Source organism: Sarcophilus harrisii, chromosome 3 (genome assembly GCF_902635505.1).
Source record: "Sarcophilus harrisii chromosome 3, mSarHar1.11, whole genome shotgun sequence".
NCBI lineage: Eukaryota > Metazoa > Chordata > Mammalia > Dasyuromorphia > Dasyuridae > Sarcophilus > Sarcophilus harrisii.
The window spans coordinates 214,968,757-214,989,885 of record NC_045428.1 but is presented as its reverse complement, the minus strand read 5'-3'; the positions used below and the strand labels follow the sequence as shown (position 1 = coordinate 214,989,885).

General features: G+C 33.1%; 1 protein-coding gene across 2 annotated transcripts in view; it reads left to right on the top strand.

Moving 5' to 3' along the window:
• CD99 (CD99 molecule (Xg blood group)) overlaps positions 1 to 21,129 on the top strand; it is a 59,506-nt gene that overhangs the window by 1,850 nt on the left and 36,527 nt on the right. For both annotated transcript variants that reach the window (XM_003765607.4, XM_012546115.3), the window contains exon 2: positions 20,220 to 20,255. In XM_003765607.4, coding sequence (XP_003765655.1) covers positions 20,220 to 20,255 — 36 coding nt within the window. The remainder of the gene's footprint in view (positions 1 to 20,219; positions 20,256 to 21,129) is intronic.

The following is a 21,129-nucleotide window of genomic DNA, read 5'->3' as shown; positions in this document are numbered from 1 at the left end:
TCCTGCCCCACCTTTTGTTTGAGTGTCCTTCCTAAGTCAGCTTCCTAAAATGAAATTGATAATTTCAACAAAGTAAAACCAGTCTCATATCCAACATTCTCTCTCTTTGTGATTCATATAAATGGTGATATATGTCAATGGTGAATTGCTAATCCTTTCCCTATGACCAAAATAAATCATATCAAGCCATAGATATTTAAGGAAGTAATAATTTCTGCACTTGTGTTTGTCTTTTGTAGTGGTTAGACATTTATATAGAGAAAGAAATGAGGTGTAAAACATTTTAATCTCTTGGAGCTTTCTAAAAATGAACTGAGTTTCAGGGATTCCCCAAGTTACAATGTATATTGTGCCAACAAATTTTTTAAAATAGGAAACTTAATTTTCCATAACACTTTTATAATAAAGGCTAGCATCTTACACCTTGTCATACAAGTGTATTTTCAATTTGAAATTTTATTATGGTACTAAAAATACTGTTCTGAATTCTGAATTCTAGGATAAAATAAGGAATAGAATATCATAGATTTTCCCATAAATTTTTTTTTTTTAAGATTTCCAAGTTCTGTCACAATAAATCTCATGGCAATAGTACTGAAAGGTTTTTGGTTTTGATTTTTGTAAGGAATAGTGGGGGCAGTAGACTGTAGATATGGATCTATTTAAGTGTGTGATAGGGTGTGCTAGACTCTGCTTTAACCAGTGTTCAGAAATCAGCAAACCTACAAATTAGTACTTAATTTATTGCTGTCTATAATTTATTTATAATTGTTAGTTAGCCTTGTTCATTGTGGAAATAATAATGTTGATTAAATTTATAAGTGTGTTATGTCCTGTATACAAAGAGCCAGTTAAACATTTACCAAGACACTGCTGGTTGCAAAATCAGAAATCAGAATTTTAAGTGGTCAATCCAGAGTCGATCTTTGATTCACTGGTAAAGACATGACCTGATTTCTGTCAGTTGGACTAGACCAGACTGCCTACATAATTTAAGAACATCTGTTAACTAAGTAAAAACTAATTAAACCACATGAGGCCCCTCTGGTATGCTTTCCTTATTTTATTCAAGTGTGGTCATGTTTTTAATATCTTCTTCCAACAGTGTCTGTGTTGTGTTAGACACAGCTGGAAAAATTTTATAATGTAGTTGCCATTTCATTTTTGAAAAGGAAGAAACAATTTTAAAATATTGTGCTCACCAGAAAATTTGCTCTAAAGTATTAACATACTGTAGTTTAAAAAATTTGTGTTTTAACTAAGTTGGTACATTTCATTTCTTCTCCCTCTTTTAATTTCTTTATAAGTTCCCCTTCATCAGGGAAATGTATTTTCAGTATTTGTTATTTTCTTGGGGAGAGAGATTTTTCTTTTTTCTAAATTTCTAGTCAAGGGCTGTCATTTAAGTGAAGTAAGTTAAACGGGACCAGTTAGTGCTTCATGTAATGCAGAATTTTTATAAATTCTGACAGGATTTTTTCAGTGATATAGAATGAATATACTTTTATAGCTTAAAAAACCAATTCCTCCTTTAAAAATTATTATGCACCATCCCAAAAACTTTTGGGAAAGTGATGCTTCTTTTATAGAGATTTTACCATTAATTATAAACAACATTAAATTTCCTTGTAAGTTGTAGGCAGAGAAGAACTACCTAACAAAGTAGTGTGTCAGAGAGAGTACCCAGCCTTTTCTATGGGACCTGAGTTCAAATTCCTGTTACACGTTTTTTCCCTACTCTCTAAGCCTCCTCAGTTTCCTCATCTGTAAAATGATGAGATTGGACAAGATGGTCTCCTTCCAAGTTTTCCTTCAGTTTACTATATATGATCTTAATAAATTTCTGGATTCTTACTAAAGCATTTGTAAATCTTATTCTTTCATTCTCACTTCTCAATCAGTAAGAAAAGGAATTTCTTAGAGATTAGCAGTCATATTATTTTATTAGATCTTATTCATACACAAGATAAATGTTCTCCAATTTTATTGATTAAATATAGGGAATATTATATACATGAGACTATAACAAAAGTGTTTTTGGGTAAAACATTTAAAGCATTTAAAGGGAGAGTCTGTGTGTGTGTGTGTGTGTGTGTTTTCGTGTTCACAGGCATCTACATAGGGACCTATTGGAAGGGAATGTTTTAAGATTCTAATTCCTGTGCTAGGTAACACTGCAATATTATTTATGGAAATCAATTTTTACTTACTTTATAATAGTAAAGTATTATCCAGATTTAAGTTGACTTGTCAACTTAAAAAAAATTAGGGTGGGCCTTAGAAATACTTAATGTCACTCACATGCATCTATGTGTGGTTGCATACATCATATAAGAACATTACTGTTTGGAAAACATTAAATTCCTCTTTGCTCTCAGATTAAGATTTCTGCTACCTCAGCTTCCATCAATCACAGATCTCACAAGAAATGGTCTTTTGGCATAGTTTTGAATAGACCTATGTCTTAAAGATTAACTGATTATGCCTTATCTCTTTGAAATGTAAAGCTCATACAGTTTTAGGAATGCTTACTCAAAATAGACTAACAGGCTCTTTAGATTGAAGAATAAGTCACCGAAATTGAGATGAAATATTGTCATGGATGGAAAATTTTATCTTAACCTACATAACACAAGTCATCTTTGTACTGTAGTTTGTTTATCAACAAACAAATGCCATTCCAAAGAAGTTCATATTTTGTCCTAGAGGCAACAAAAAGCCACTGGAATTTTATTGAGTAGGGGAGACTCATCTGCTTCTTAGAGCTATCACTGGCAATTATGTGGAAACCAAATTAGAGCTGTAGGGAGACTTAAGCTTGGGAGACTAGTTAGGAAGATACTGCAGTATGTTAGATCAGAAGAAAAGAAGGATGATAGTAGTGGCCCAGGGATAGAGAAAAGGACATTTGAACTAGGATGGTAATTATGTACTGATACTAGAGATACCCAGTCAGTAGAAAGAAAAGTTTTTTCTTTTGTCAGCTCCATAATGGAAAGAGTATTAAACATGAAGACAGAAATCTGAAGTTGAGTCCTTGTTCTGACAGTTACAATCTATGTGTGGTTCACTTATGAGGAAAAGTTCACTTTCAGTCTTAGTTTTTTTTCTCTGTAAAATGAGAATAATATGGCATCATTATCAGATAAATACTACATAAACATGAATAATAATAGTGACATTATTCGTGTTGTCTGTAGAATCATAGATTTAGATTGGAAAAGGTCTCATTTGCCATTAAATCCAGTCTTCTTATGTACATTAAAGGAAACTGAGACCTAGAGAGTTGGAATAAGTTTTTCAATGTCACAAGTAAATGATCAAATCAGAATGTGAATGCAGTTTTTTCATCTCCAAATCAAGTGTTCTTTACACTTTATGTAATATTTACTATGTGTCATTTGGGGTAAATATCTCATTTGTTCCTCACAACAACCCTGCAAGATATTATTATTACCCCCACATTATAGTTGAGGCAACTGAGTGATGTGATGTGTCCAGAATCACACATTTAATAAATGTTTGAGGCTACATTTGAACTCGGATCTTCCTTTCTCAAGAACCAGTGCTGTATCCATTGTGTCACCAGCTGCCTCTGGGAAGTAAGAAATATCATGCTGTAATAAAAAGAGCACTAAATTAACAATCAAGAGAGCTGAGTTCCAATTATACCTCTTTTATTGAGGCTAATTTACTGTGACTTAAACCTTTCTGGCCCTTAGAGTTTCTTAGATGGAATAAATGGTATTTACATTCTCCATCTTATGAATCTAAATAGAATACTGTTTCCAAGTTTGGAGTAGAATATGATAGAGGGATTTAATACAGTATCGGTACTTAATCCTTGGATCTTATTTTTTTTAACCCAATATTTCTATTATGAAGAATAGCTCAGAAAATTATAATGTAAAGCTTGATACAACACATGTAAGAGACAGTATAAATATCTTTGTTTACTAATTAAAATGAAATAGAGAAATTTGAGAAGACATGAATTAATGCAAAGTGAAGAAGGAAGTATAAAAAAAATCAAAATACACAGTGATTACAACAGTGGGTATAAATGTAAAGAACAGGAGTGAAATGATTAAATATGAAGGATTGTACAGTAATAATGATCCAAACTTGACTCCCAAAAGAGATGAAAAGAAAAAAAAAACTCTTCTAACAGAGAGGCATAATCAGGCAAAATAAATTGCCATAACTTCTGTATCCAAATTCTCTATGTCTTATTTTATATTTGAATCCATCATCTCTCTTCTAACAGGTGAGTAGCTTAGATCTTCATCTTATGGAATTGACTGACCATTGAATTGATCTGAGATCTCATATGTTTTTTAAAACTTGTTCTCTTTTGGAGTATTAATATAAAATTGTTCTCTTGGTTCTACTCAGTTCAGTATATCAGCTTATATAAATCTTTTTGGGTTTCTCTAAATCCATCCTTTTCTTATGGCACAATGGTATTCCATTACAGATATTTAATTTATTCAAACTTTTTGGAATCTCTGAAATAAAAATGCATTCTATGTGTGAGGACAACAAATTTGTATCGAATGCCTTGTAGGAGTAGACACTTGGGAACCAACTAGAAAAGAACTAAGTGCTAAACTGTATGGTACTGATATAATAAGTACAGGGACTTATCAATGCAGTTCTGAATAATTGGGGAAAGCTTCTTCGAATAGGTAAAACTTGAACTCTTATCTTGGAGGGAAGGATAGAAGGCATTCTGTATTCTAAGTAAATGCTGTGGAGTATTTTGGTTAATTTTAACAAATAAAAGTAAACATTTCTATTAAGGTTAGTCAGAGAACCTAATATAATAATAGTCACACTGGAACAAACAATTTATGTTTTCATATATATATATATATATATATATATATATATATATATAGCTACCTATCTATTTCTATCTATATCTAGGTTTAGTGTGATATACATACAAACAGGTTTAGTGTGATGTAGCTTGGTGGTACTTGGTACAGAACACAATGTAACAAAGTTTATTTAGCATCAGAATTCCAATAGAATGTCTGTTATTCGTTCTTTGATGATTCATCTTAAGTCATTTAGGGTGAGACAGTTGAATCAATTGCCCTCATGTTATTTGGTTTTATTTCTTACTCAATAACATTTTTCTCTGGGAGCTCTTTCAGGAACTGCATTATTTGTGATTACTGCTATTATAAAAGAGATTGTATTCAGAATATGCTAGGAATAGCTTTATGAACTTCAGGAGCCTTGTGTCTATTTATTACAGGGCTATATTTAGGATTATTTTTTCATAGTATTTCTTGAAAAAGCCATGTAGCAAAATACCCCTTCCTCAAATTGAGTGATTGTGTTTTTGCTTCTGGGTGGAAATTAAAAGGGCCACTACAGACATATCTTCTGGCTTGCAACATTATGCTCAACTATCAGGAGAAGTAAGCAATGAGAGAGTGGGAATTAAGGACTTTATAGCTAGTTACCTTTTGTGGGGAGAACCCTGGCTGGCTTTATCCCTTATCAGATGGAAGGAAGGCTGGACTATAGTTCCCTCTGTGTATCTCTTAGGGCTGCTGCTTTTTGGAAGGGGAGATAATGAGTAGCTGCTAGGCTGCCCAGAAACTAGCTATTGTTCATGGAAGGGAAGTACTTCCTTCAAGCCCAGCAAAGGCTAAGGTAACCAGAACCATAGCTCCTGCTGTAGATTCCCAGGTGGCTAGTTGCTTTTGTATTCACATATCTCAGGAATCTTTCATTTCCCTTAAAAATATTCTTTCCTAGGTATCTAAAACTTTCCTTCAGCTCTGTGTGGTAGGCTAAGGTAGAAGAGCCCTGACTCTTTGGTAAGCAGATGTGGACTGTTTTGTATGTGAGGAAATGTGATCTGAGGATTTGGAAATTCTCTCAATAGGGGTGGTTGAAGTTGATAAGAGCAGGGATTTACCTTAGATAAGGTTAGGTAGGCTAATGTCTCTTTCTCTCTATCTCTCTCCCCTATCATTGGTCCCTTTAATTTTCTCCAGTCTTCAGAAACTTTCCTGCTGACCAGTGGTGAGAATAAAGATTAGGAATGGATGACTGATTGTGAGGTCAAGAGGTTCTTTCAGTTGAAAGAACAAAGATTGGGAGGTGGGTGCCTCTCTGCCCATGTCCTTGTCCTGAGTAGTGAGAACAAGAGCTGCTTTGAAATCACTCACTGTTCCTCCAAAGACAGGCCTATTTTCAGCAACTTGACTGAAAATATGCTGTCCCCGGAGTCAGTTCCCAGGTTGTAATTTTTATTCTGGTAACTAACCCAGGGCTTCTGTCTTTTCCCCCACCTCGACCCCATAAAATATTATGGTTTAAGGAAAGATGGTCTGGGAGGTCTTTTAAAGTTCAAACAATTCAAGTTTGAGATTTGGACTCCATTTTTAGCTTAATCTCAGTTTCAATAAAATAATAATGAACATTTCTTTCTGTGACCTTGGGAAATCAGATTCTATCTCTGCAATATCAATTTTCTCCTCTATAAAATTAATAGGTTCAATTAAAAAGTCCTGAAGACCTCTCCCACACATTTAACATTCATTTTTAACATTTGTGTTCAAAATATCTCCCTACAGTGCCTTTCCCTATGCATTAAGAAAGCAAGTAATATAATACCCCATCATATCTGAGAAGTCACGAAAAAACATTTCCTTATTAAATATGTTGCAACAACAACCAAAAAAAAAAAAAAAAAAAAAAAGACAAGGATAAAGAGAATGAAAAAAGCTGCTTCAGTCTGCACTCAGAATTCATTGGATCTCTCTCTGGAGGTGGATAGGCATTTTTCATACTTAGTCTTATAGAATTGTCTTTCATCATTGTATTGATTAAAGCAGCTAAGTCTTTCATAATTGATCATCATTACAATATTGTTAAACAGTTACTGTGTACAATGTTCTCTTGGTTCTGCTCACTTCACTTTGCATCAGTTCATATCCAACTTTTTCTGAAACTATCCCTATCATTATCTTGTAACACAATCATGTTCTATTGCAATTATATACCGCAGCTTGGTTAGTCATTCTCCATTTGATGGTTATCCCTTCAATTTTCAATTTTTTTGTCATTACAAAAAAATAGCTTTTATAATTTTTTGGGGGGTATAAATGGGTCTTTTTCCTTTTTAAAAAAATTTCTTTGGGATACATACCTAGTAGCTGGATCAAAGAGTATGCACAATTTTATAGCCGTTAGGGCATAGTTCCAAATTATTCTCCAGAATGGGTGGACCATTTCACAACTGTACTAATAGTATATTAGTGCACCTATTTTCCCACATTCCCCTACAGCATTTATCATTTTCTTTTTTTTTTGTTATGTTATTCTCATATGTGAGAATTATTATTCTCATAGTTATTCTCATATTCAAAGTTGTTTTCATCTATCTAATTATTAGCGATTTTTAGTAATTTTGAACATTTTTAAATATGGTGTGATAGCTTTGATTTCTTTCACCACTTATCAACTGACCAACAGCTCTTATTTTTACTAATTTTGGTTAGTTCCCTATATATTTGTGAAATGAGACATTTATCTGAGAAGTTTTCTATAAATTTTCCCCGTTTCTGCTTTCCTTCTAATGTTGGCTATATTGGTTTTATTTGTGCAAAAACCTTCTAATTTCAGGTACTCAGAATTATCTATTTTATATCTTGCAAGCCTCTCTTACTATTACTTCCTCATACATAAATCTCCTGTTTCTCTAATTGAACATGATACTTTGAAAGTTTAGTATGGGTGTTGCTTCCAACATAGCCTCTTCCTCCTCTAAGAATAACAACAAAAGATCTAAGAATAACAACAAAAGACATCTATCAGTTATTTGTATGTATTATCACCTATTCTTCCCTTCTTTCCAGGAACCTGGATTCTTGGATGTCAAGTATGAAGGAATAACCAGCTATGGCACTTAATTATTGAGAATAATTGCTTAAAATAGGAAGCCATCAAGTAGCTTTTTCCTCTGGGGTGTCTGTTGGGGGGGAGGGGGGAGACCAAAGAAGTAAGAGAGCCTTCCAAGCAGCAGGCCCTATTTTCTACTCATGAGAACTGAGAGTTGGTGTCCCATATCTGACTCCCTCCCCTTTCCTCACATTTCTCTATAGGACAGTGTGTGTTACTCCGTCTTTTCATCTGCTTTTTGTTTGATTTGTCCAGAAGGTTATTTGTAGTAGTGCTTCCTCCAGATTAAAAAAAAAAAAACAACAAAAAAAAAAAACCTTATTTGTGACTGGTTATGTGACTACTCTAGAAAGGGGAATTTGAGGATTTTATGTTAAAATATAAATATAGAAGCTTAGATATTTAAAATACCACCCTTAATGATTAATTTGATTTTGTAATATAATTGTTATAGAATCAGAGTTGGAAAAGATTGTTGGGATCATCTAGCAGAAACCCATTCATTTTGCAAATGAGCAAACTGACACTTAAAGAGGTTATGTGATTTGCCCAGTATCATAAAAGTATAAGGGGCAGATCCAGGATTTGAATGACCGTAGGTCTTTTGCCCCCAAATCTTGAACATTTTTGAGCACCATTAATAATCTTCCACCACCTGTCAATTTCTGTGACTCAGTTTCTTTATAAAATGAGAGAATTAGCCATTGTTAGCAGGGTTTCCTTCCAGGTCTAAATCTATTGAACTATGACCTCACCATACCAGGGTACTTTAATAATCTTAATCAGACTTTGTCAGAACCAAAGGCTATATCTAGATCATGTGTCTTCAAGCTTGTTGGTGTCATTTATAGTTTGAGATTTTATTAATCCCTTACATCCCTGACACTGAAGCTTGACTTTGATGTAATATTTAGTAATGATAACCACAACAGTGTGAGGTACCATGCTCTAGTGAATGGGGAGCTGGTCTCAAATTCAGAAAGAAATGGGTTCAAGTCATGCCTCTGAAATCTCAGGACACCAATAAACTATAGATAATGCCTTAATATGTTCAAAGAACTTTGTACATGTTGACAAGAGTATTGAATTTTGAGTCATTAGGCATCTCAACTGTCTAAATTAGAATTTTCTTCTGATGAGCCATTAGAATTTTATTTTTATAGTGAAATCGCAATGAGGAATTTCACTTCCAATGCACACAGACATCTCTTCTGCTAGTCACTGAGAGATTACCTTAATTGGAGGCCAGCTCCCCATCCACTAAATCATGATACTTCTTGGTAATAATAATAATAATAATTTATTGTTACTGTTATAATAGTAACATAATATAATAATAGTTGTTACTATTACTGAGTAATAATAATATCTAGCACTTATATAGGTTTTAGTGTTTGTAATATGTTTTAAAATAATCTCTTTTTCTTACAACCATCTAACAGATAAGTACTATTATTATTCCCATTTTACAGATGAGGAAATTAAGGAAGACAAAAGTTAAATGATTTCTCCAAAGTCACACAATAAGTATCTGTGGATAGATTTTAACTATGATTTTCTTAACTCCAAATCCAGTCCTCCAACCACTGTGCCCATCTCTCTGTCTCCAGCAAGTTTCTTTTTATAGACTCAAACAGAAACCTCTTAAGAAGGTTTCTTAAGAGCAAATGTCCATTCTTCTTAAGAAGAATGGAATCTGACATTCCATTTTAAAAATTAATTTTAATAACAAATTTAAAGAATGCCAAAAAGAAATTATTTTATGCATAAAGAACAGAAAAAGAGGATTACATATGAACTATTATCCTCCATTAATAGTTTCTTTTTAAAATGTGTATATATGAATATTTATATATAAAACTTATACATACATGCTCATGTATATCATATTTGTACAGTATATATATGTTTTATGTACATTCCTTTTTAAATTTATTTTTATTTTATTGTAAAAAAATAGAAAAAGACGGGAAAAAAGTAAACAAAACAAAACATTGTCATGTGCCCACAAAACATCAGGGAGGATGCCAAATACATAATAATAAATTTCTGTTTCAAGAAAGCATATATAATAATAGAAGAAATTATATTCATGAGCATTTATCTTTTCTTTGCTTCCTTGGAGGTTATTCTATGCCTAAACTTGGATAACAAATCAGACAGACATCTTTGAAGGATAGCTGGGTGGAAGAAAGCTATCAGACCTTCTCCCAGACACACATTCTCCAAGGTTATGCCACATCACTCCCAATTTCTAAGGTGACTATATCAATCCTAAAATGGGTGTCCTGGGAGTTCAGAAAATAGAAATTAGTGAAAATAAAAATGAAAAAAATTTTTCCATTCAAATTCACTGACCCAACTGAAATCAGGTTCTTAGGGACCCCAATTTAACAAGATTATATGATGATCAACTGTAATGAACTTGGCTCTTTTCAATAATTTGGTGGTTCAAGGAAATTCTAATAAACTTGGGAAGGAAAATGCTATCCTTATCCAAAGAGAGACCTATGGAGACTGAATATGGATTCATTTTATGTTTGTTTGTTTGTTTTTTTCTTGTGGTTTTCTTCTCTTTTTGGCCTGATTTTTCTTACATATGATGACAGATATGGAAATATTTTTTAAAAGATTTGCACATATTTAAGCTATATCAAATTGCTTGCTGTTTTGGGGAAGGGAGAAATAAAGGAAGGAGAGAGAAAAATTTGGAACACAAAGTCTTATAAAAATGAGTGTTGAAAATTATCTTTATATTTATTTAGAAAAAATAAAATATTATTTCAGAAAAAGAATCTTTTTTTTTTTTTTAAGATTGCATGCGTTAGGTTATTCCTCTCTTTACTAACTCACCTGGTAAGGATCATAAGCTCTATTAAAAGAGATATTTAGAAGCATATTTTGATTTTGTAATATGATTATAATATTGAGATCTAGTATTATGTGGCAAATTGAACACTGGACTGCTCAAAAGATCTCCTGGTTCTCCTGTTACAAACATGTATTTTAGCAAGTCATTTATATTTTCCAGTCTCTATTTATATTTAAAATGGAGATAATAATGTCTGTATTACTGGCCTCACAAGATTATTGCTTCATAGGCTTTGTAAGGTTCAGAAAATTTCTTAAAGGTAAATTGTTGTTTGCTCTTACTGTTATCTGTAAAACAGGCATCCTGATACCACTATTATCTTATCAGCCTGCTAGGAGAAAGTAATCTGGTTAACTCCAAAACATTGTACACACATTTTTGAATATACATAAAGGGGAATGCAAATTGTCATGGAATAATATCCACACATTATTATTATTATTTTGTTTATTTGTTTTCTTGTGAGGCATTTGGAATTAAGTGACTTACCAGGATCACATAGCCAATAAGTGTTAAGTATTTGAGATCTTATTTGAAATCACGGCCTCCTGACTTTAGGCCTGGTGCTTCTATCCACTGCACGGCTCCAACAGCTGCACATTGTGACCTTCTTGGATATGACTAAATTTAGTGTTATGTTGTATTTTTGCAATTTATGATATAAATGGAAATATTACTTCCTAATAGTTACCTTCTGGGCTAGTAAAACTTAAATTAAGATCTGGGTCTAATTCCAGTTCCAGAGTTTCTGTGTTCTTATTCCAGAGATACCACTATACCTTCTATTGCTTTTCTCTTAAATTCATAATCACTTTTTTAGAATAGAAGCATTACCCAGAACGAGCTTCTTTTCTCCCAGTTTCAATACACAGTTTCTCCCTTTTATTAGAAAGCTCCATTTTAACCCCTTAATAATTTTCACCCATTTAATTATCATAAACTTATGAGTAAATGCATTCTAATTAAATGCATAGTCAGGCTAGTTTAAAATATTTTTAAAAGGTATGAAAATAAAGATCTTAAAAACTTCAGAGGTATTTTAATCTGTTGGGCCATATAAGGATGTTTGAAGTAACTCAAAGATAATAAAGAATGTTAATAAAATACACATTATAAAGTGTATATAAATATAAATAGCACATTTGAATTACATGAATTGGGAATAACAATCTGGGAAGGTTTTCTTTATTTTGATGATTTTACAGTCGAATCTTCGGAATGCTTCCATCCACAAACACAAAGGAAAAAATATCTTTAGAGTGGTAATTTTTGACACAGCTGTAGAATTTTAGTATGTGGAATTTCTGAGTGTTGGTTTTCTTTCTTTGGGTAGTGGATATCCTAATTAAATTGGTAGTAATTAGAGTGGGAGGAGGGAGGAAACAATATTTTAAAATTGGGGCTAGTCAAAAGTCTTTTTTAATTTATCTTCAGATATAAGAAGTTAAATACAAATGTCTTTAAATTAAAAAAAAAAAAAAGTTGCTTCATCCCATAGATTTCACATTGCTTTACTCACTAAACTTCTTAAAATGGCTGAATGGTAGTTTTCAGATCCTCTGACACGGCCTCAGAGAATGTCTTGTCAGGAATGAGTCATAATAGTTAGTTCAAAGCTACTCCACCCTTGTGAGTCATTTTCTTAGTCTTCTCAGCACACATACACACACACACACACACACACACATACCCCTGAAATTTATAAAGAAAGTCATAGAAATCACATGCACTTCACATACTGCATTCCAATGTTTTCACACTTTATAAGCCCTCAAAATATCAGTACTCACTGCAATAATTACAAAATAGATACTTATGTTCTTCATTGAGAAAATGCACAGTATTGAAAGAATTTTGGATGTGTCAGAGGACATGTATAATAATTCAGCAGTGCTGTTGACAGATTTTCTGATCTTCACAAGATGCCTAATCTGAATCTCAGTTTTCTCATTTGTGAAATAAAAAGATCTGGATTATGTGACCTTTAAGACATCTTCAAGTTTTTAATTCTCATTTATTTTTCAAGAAAGAGTTTTATACATGAACATCATGCATACCTCTCTTGGCTTACTCCCCCCTTCCCCTTTTTTTAAGTGAGATTCCTTTTTGTCTATGCCTCTAAACAAACTTAGGTGTTAAAAGAGCAGCAGAAAGAATAGAAAGATGGCTCTAGTTCACTATTTAGGTCACTTTGGAGAGGTTGTAGCATTATATAATAAGCAGGGAGGTATGGGAAAGGTAGTTATGAAACCAGACAGATGATATGATATGTGGCTGTGATTTAACCTCCTACTGCTGGTAACTGCTGGTGAATTATAATTATTATATTTGGTTTTATGAAGTGTTAGAGAAGAAACCTAGCATAGTGGAGAGTACTGGTATTGAGACACAGGATGTTGTGTTTGAGTAACTGCAAGCAGACTAGAACACAGGTTTCATGGAGAGAGTGTGAAATGTACACATTTGGAAACATAGAAAGGGGGCTGGTAATAAAGAGCTTTAAATGCCAGACAAAGGTATTTATATTTTATTTCAGAAATAATAAACATCTCCTGCATCATTGATTAGAATTAGGTGATCTAATTAGACCTGTGCTTTAGAAAAATCACATTAGGGCAGCTAGTGGATAGAGCACCAGTCCTGAAGTCAGGAAGACCTGAATTCAAAAATGACCTCACACACTTAACATGTCTTAGCTATGTGACCTTGGCCAAGTCACTTAATCCCAATTGCCTCAGCAAAGAGAGAGAGAGAGAGAGAGAGAGAGAGAGAGAGAGAGAGATATCATGTTGACAATTTATAGAGAATGGATTTGAATGGGGATGGATGAGGCAGTGAAATCAATTAGAAGATTGTTGCAGTAGTCTAGATGAAAGAAAATGAAGGACTGAACCAGGATTGTGACTGTGTGAGAATATATATGAGAGATATTTTGATGGTAGATATGAAAAGATTTGACAATTTATTGGCTATGTGGGGGTAAATGAGAGTGAAGAATCAAGGACAATAGCAAAATTGCAAGCCTGGGTGACTGGGAGGATGGTGTTGCTCCAGATAGTGTTAGAGAAACTTAAAAGGTGAGGGGGAGAGAGAAGGGGAATAATGCTAGGCTCGGTAGTAGGGGGTAGGAGAGGAAGGTTGGAGGGATAGAAAAAGGTCATCAGTTCTGTTTTGGAATTGCTAAGTTTTGGGATGCCCATCAATGCCAAGGAATTCAGGGGTCCAGCTCCTACTTCTATCCCATGAAGTATTAGAATATTATAGAGGAAATGTTTCTCTGTTTTAAAAAATCTATTATAAGATGTATTTCACTGTAATACTTCAATTTTGAGGTTGATTCACTAATAGAACTATTTGGTTTATCAAGGGAAGATATCATCTTGAAAGGTTGCTCACTAATTACAAATAATGAAATATGTATTCAGAAAGACAATTCATGTTATCAAGGAAATTAATCAAATTTCAAAGGAGATCAATCAATCAAAAGGATCAAATCAAAAGGAGAAAAAGAGAGTAAACTAACAAAAATATGTGGATAATGTTTTGAAAGTTAATGGCAGGTAAGGAATTAATACTTTCCAACTATAGGAGAAAGGCAGAAGTATGGTGATAAATCTCAGAGACATATGGCTTTCTCTTTTCTAGTCAGCTCAAGATAAACTACATCATAAGTTTAAGAAATAATATAGGATACATTGATATTTGTCTTTTGCATTGGATTTTTTCTTCCTCTAGAATATTCATTTCATTAATCACTTTAGATTAATAGTAAAATAGCTTTGCATTCCTCTTTTTTTTTTTTTGTATTTACATGATGCCATTATTTTGTAATTTGAGTAAAAAAATTTTTATTTTCCATTTACATATCACCAAGATTTTAAAGTGACAAAGCATATTTTTATTGATGAATTATTCAGACACTGAAAACTAATCTTACCTCCTTGGTCTCTGATGTCATTCTCTTGAGTATTATTTATCAATTTCATATACAAAACAGATAACTTAAAAATATTCATTTGAGACCGCTTTAATTTGTATCTGATTTTTTTTGGAAACCCCTTTTAAGCATACTACCATGCTTAGTAGTATGGTACTCTTTCCTCCCCTCCCCCCCATCCTCCACTTAATAGTATTTTATTTTTTAAATTATACATAAAGATAGTCTTTGACATTTATTTTGATAAGATTTTGAGTTCCAATTCTTTTTCTCCCTTTCTCCCTTACCTCCCCACTTCTCAAGACAAGTAATCAAACATAGATTACATATGTACAATTATTTTAAACATTTCCATATTAGTCATCTTCTGAAAGAAAAAAATCATAACAAAAGGGGAAAAATAAGAGAAGGAAAAAAAAACAAACAAAAAAGTGAAAATAGAATGCTTTGAACTACGTTCTCTGGATGTGTATAGCATTTTTCATCACAAATCTATTGGAATTGTCTTGGATGACATTGCTGACAAGAGCTAAATCTATCAGAGTTAATTATCATAAAATCTTGCTGTTAACTATTTACAATGTTCTTCTGGTTCTGCACACTTCACTCAATATCAGTTCATGTAAATCTTTCCATGTTTTTCTGAAATCTTCATACTCATCACTTTTTTTTTTTAAATAATATTTTATTTCTTCAAACTCACTGTATGGTAGTTATGGTGCAGGTGAAGCTCTACTTGGAAGCAAGGTGAATTTGGAAGGGAATTTTTAGTTCTTGTCCCATCTCTTCTGTGTCATGGTTCCAAGAGATGTTATGATTTGATTCAGCTTTTTATTTCCTGAAATTGTTTTGTGTGTAATATGTAATACATATGCATATATATTTTATGTGTTTAAAGAAACATGTGTAGCATGTCTGTATGTCTGTCTAGTATTTACATTTATATGTTAGATTTCTTCCCCCCCCCCCCCAGAATTGAATATAAGTTTTTTGAGGGCAGGAAAAATTTGTTGTCTTGTATAACAGACAACTGAAATCCAAAAATCAACTGAACTTTGATTATCTTTGCAAACACTTTTTTAAAAGTTACAACCAAGTCCATAAAGATGTTTTCTGATCCATTTCATTGTTTCATCTCCCTTCCCTTCACCCCTCAGCTCCATTGCTGTTGATAATATCACTAAAAAATTAAAAAAAAACTTTTATTCAAAAGTGGGACTTTTCCAACCCCTGAGGCCCCTCCAAATCATAATATTAACCCAACACCAAACTTATTATGTCTTCTAAGTGGCACAGTGGATAGAGTGATGGGCTTAGGGTTGGGAAGGACTACATTCAAATTTGGTCTTGGATACTTTCCAATTCCATTTAGTGTTCTATCCACAATACCAGTTAGTTGCCCTTTCTACATAGTTGCTAGTTCCCCTCCCTGGATCTTATTTGCATTGATTTATATTTTTCTCATATCTTTTTGTATTACCCTTTGGGTAACAGCCTTTGTATATCAAATCATATATATCTTATTTATATAAAATTGGAAGGTCCATGAGATCAGAGTTCATATTATGTTTTTCTTTTTAAAACTTTTTAACTTGTTCATTGTTTAGCATAATGTTCTAGGTGGTGTAGATACTTAATAAATATTTGTTGAGTTCAACCACTATACTAATGTTGGTTTATTAATAACAACATTATTTATCCATTTAATTTGTTGACAGTTACCTCTGTGTCAGAGATAGCTTGGTATAATGGATAGATGGAGTATAGAGAAATCTGGATTCATCTCACAGGTGGAGAAAATGGCAAATCATTTAAAAACATCAAGCTTCTGTTTCCTCATTTATAAAATGGTGATTGTCATCCTCAAGTTAGCTATTGTACAAGGTTGTTTTAAGAAAATCATTTTGTAAACCTTATAGTGCTATATTGTAAACTTTATGCACTGTATTGCAAATCTTATTGTAAAATAGTATTAGCTATTGGAAAAAACCTCTTCATCAGAGGATTTGGATTCAAATCCTATCTCTCTACCATCTCTGAGTTATCCCTTCTAATTCCAGGTTGTATGAGCCTATGATGTTAAAAATATTACTTAAGACAACTACAACTTTGTTATTCAGTCATTCTCCATCTTGAACTGAATTTAAAAAAACAAACATTTTTCTAAGTAAACATGAAAGTAGTCCCTTATCCACAAAATCACACTTCCTGCAGCACTAAAATAAAAAATTAAGTTTTATCTTGTATCAAATTGTGGCAGCATGAATAGTGGAAAGAATAACAACTTGGGCATCACCTGGGATCCCCTTTTAGACCTGCTATGCTACAGTGTGTCCTTAGGGAAATCACATAAGTTTTCGAGTCTTCCATGTTTTCACCTATAAAAATGAAGATTGACTGTAATTCTAGTTGATTTATATTAGATGTTTATTTCTTTAGAAAAAATAATGCCTTATTTTGTTACATCACATTTTTTTTAAAAAGGAGGGGGAATCTATCCCCTTACTTCTCTCCAGTGATCCATTTTTATAATTAAAAAAAAATTAAAAATAGGGGGAACATTTTAGTAAAAACTATCAACAAATCAGTTGTAGTTGACATTATATGCAATGTTCTATACCCATTATGCAAACTGCAAAGAAGAGAGGATTGTTTTTCAATCCTTTCTAGAGCAAATTCATATTGGTCATTAATTTATAATTAGAGTAACTTGTTCTTTAGGAAAATTTGGCATTATAGCTCCTTAGGACCTTGAAGAGCATCTTCATGAATGAACAGTTCTCCAAAGAACACCTTCAGAATGTTATTTTTCTTTATGGGTGCCTCCTCAAATAGTCTTGATCCTACTGATAGTTACTTCTAGATAGTTTTTCATCCATAGCATTTCTTGAATTGGGATTTGGAAACTATGATATAGCTATGGGAGAGTTGAGAGGAATGTACAGAGATTGGAGCTTCAAAGCCAAGAACAGCTGACAGTTTAATGGTAGTTAAGGCAAGATATAAACTGTTTGAATAGAATAAATTGGCTTTTCCCTGCCTTCATCATTTCACTTCTCCCAAAACTTTGAGATCCACCCACTGTACTGAGGATGATTATGAGAAGAGTTGCATAGATAGGAATACCCATTGCATATACACTTATCCCTTCCACATCATGATTTTCCTCATCATGCTTTTGAAATATGTATCTCAATGCAGATAAGATTAGAAGGGAAGCAATAAACTGGGAAAACATTTTTACAGTCAAAGATTCTGATAAAGGCCTCATTTCCAAAATATATAGAGAATTGACTCTAATTTATAAAAAATCAAGCCATTCTCCAATTGATAAATGGTCAAAGGATATGAACAGACAATTCTCAGATGAAGAAATTGAAACTATTTCTAACCATATGAAAAGATGCTCCAAGTCATTATTAATTAGAGAAATGCAAATTAAGACAACTCTGAGATACTACTACACACCTGTCAGACTGGCTAGAATGACAGGGAAAGATAATGCGGAATGTTGGAGGGGATGTGAGAAAACAGGGACACTAATACATTGTTGGTGGAACTGTGAATACATCCAACCATTCTGAAGAGCAATTTGGAACTATGCTCAAAAAGTTATCAAACTGTGCATACCCTTTGATCCAGCAGTGTTACTACTGGGCTTATATCCCAAAGAGATCATAAAGAAGGGAAAGGGACCTGTATGTGCACGAATGTTTGTGGCAGCCCTCTTTGTAGTGGCCAGAAACTGGAAACTGAGTGGATGCCCATCAGTTGGAGAATGGCTGAATAAATTGTGGTATATGAATATTATGGAATATTATTGTTCTGTTAGAAATGACCAACAACATGATTTCAGAAAGGCCTGGAGAGACTTACACGAACTGATGCTGAGTGAAATGAACAGGGCCAAGAGATCATTATATACTTCAACAATAATACTAGATGATGACCAGTTGTGATGGACCTGGCCATCCTCAGCAATGAGATCAACCAAATCATTTCCATTGGAGCAGTAATGAACTGAACCAGCTACGCCTAGCGAAAGAACTCTGGGAGATGACTAAAAACCATTACATTGAATTCCCAATCCCTATATTTTTGCCCACCTGCATTTTTGATTTCCTTCACAAGCTAATTGTACAGTATTTCAGAGTCTGATTCTATTTGTACAGCAAAATAACTGTTTGGTCATGTATACTTATTGTGTATCTAATTTACATTTTAATATATTTAACATCTACTGGTCATCCTGCCATCTGGGGGAGAGGGTAGGGGGTAAGAGGGGAAAAATTGGAACAAGAGGTTTGGCAGTTGTTAATGCTGTAAAGTTACCCATACATATAACCTGTAAATAAAAGGCTATTAAATAAAAAAATAAAATAAAATAAATAAAATAAAATTAATTTAAAAATATGTATCTCAGTTTGGCATAAGAAATTAAATGGGAATTTTAGAGGTATTGTGATATCTACAGATAAATTTGAAGACCAGATGACAGAAACCCATGACCAAATACCTAGCTCAAATTTTATAATACGGTACTGTAAATACCCTGCAAAAGGAGGGGGGGAAATCAGAATTCTCTGGTGCAAAGCTAAACAATTTTATGCAAATTTTCCAGTTCACGGTGGTGCCATGTCCCCAATCCCTGCAGATAACTGTAATAGGTTTTTTCTTTTTCTTTTCTTTTCTTTTCTTTTCTTTTTTTTTTTGAGGGCAGGAAAATGATTTGAGTAATAGACAAATTTAATTTTTGTGAATGTTTGTGGGGAACTTACTATGTATATACATTAAGTGTATTTTTGTAAATGCTAAGTCATATTTAATCCTTATCACCACTGGTCTCATTAGACAATTTTAAATCACTTCAGAAATTAAAAAAAGAACTGCATTTTTAATTGCTGACTACCAAATGCATTCTTTCCTCTTGGAATCCTTGTTGTGATTCAGTCATTTCAGTCATGTCCAACACGTCATGATCCCATCTTGGGTTTTTTTTGGCAAAGATACTGGAGTAGTTTGCCATTTCCTTCTCCAGCTCATTTGGCAAATAAGAAAACGGAGGCAAATAGGGTTAACTGACTTGCCCAGAGTAAACACAGCTAGTGAGTGCCTGAAACTGGATTTAAACTCATGTATTACTGACTCCAGATTTGGAACTCTATCCACCATGTCACCTAGTTTGCCTCCTTAAAAAATCCTTAGTTTCTTTTAAAGCTTATCTCTAGGACCACCTAGAGCTTTATCTTCATTCCATAACCTTTATCTTTTTCTGCCCATTGTAGCTGCTTTGTATATAAGTTGCATAATATCTGCAGGCCATATAATCTACTCAAGGCAAAATAGTATTTCATTGTATTTATGATATTAGCATGTAGCATAATGCCTAGCACATAATACATGCTTAGCGAATGCTTGATAACTGATTTATAGTTCTTATGCTAATTCATATGTCTAACACAAGTATGTTTTTTTCCCCTCCAGGACAAGATTTAGATTTGTCTCATGCCATTTCTGATGGTGAGTAACAGATATTCTCAGCATTTTTAATTTTTTACCCTGTTTACTAACAGACAAGTTTCTTCTTTGTAGAAAAATAAAATAAGCATTATTGCATGGAATATGTCCTTTGTCATTATGAATGACATTAAAATAAATTGCTTGGCACTTAGTAATCTGCCATAGGATATTCAGGGAACTAACATGATAAGAGTGTTCCAAGTTCTGCTTTGGGTAGCTATTATTTCCTTACTTTATATTCATAAAAATTATTTGACTTTTTCTTTTTATCTGCATCTTTTGGCCTTTCCATCATTCTTTTTCTCTCTCAAAGTCTAAGATGAGATCTATGTAGCGATGGTGGAAATTTAAATATGGAGGAAGATTAAAAAATGATGTACTTAGGGTGGTGACATAGAATACTCTAGTTCTTTTCTATCTTTCAGCTCAAATCTTGTTTTTAGAACATTTTGATCTTGTTTCTTTGTCCACATGATCTAGGAAAAAATAGACTTAAGCAGAAGATATTTTAGTTGGACTTAATAGGTATAGTATCTTGTAGGAGTGAAGTCTATCTAGGAAAGCTAAGTCTATACTTATTTTCTATTCTAAAAGAGCAGATAGGCTAGTACACAATCTCCTCTAATTTGTTACCAAAGCCTGTCTTGATTTTAGTATCTTATGGAAAGCAGAGAGTCAATTTAATCTCAAGTACTATTTCCCATCCTACCTTCTTCCCCTGACTTTTCCCTTGGGGGTTGGCAGTGATTATATAATGATCTAGTTACTTGAGTCTCTGGGAATAATTTTAGAGCTTTAGGGACATGGCTTCTAAAATCAATTGGTAGAAACTGCAAAGAAGCTAATTTAGCCTTACTTTAAAAACATTTCCCTA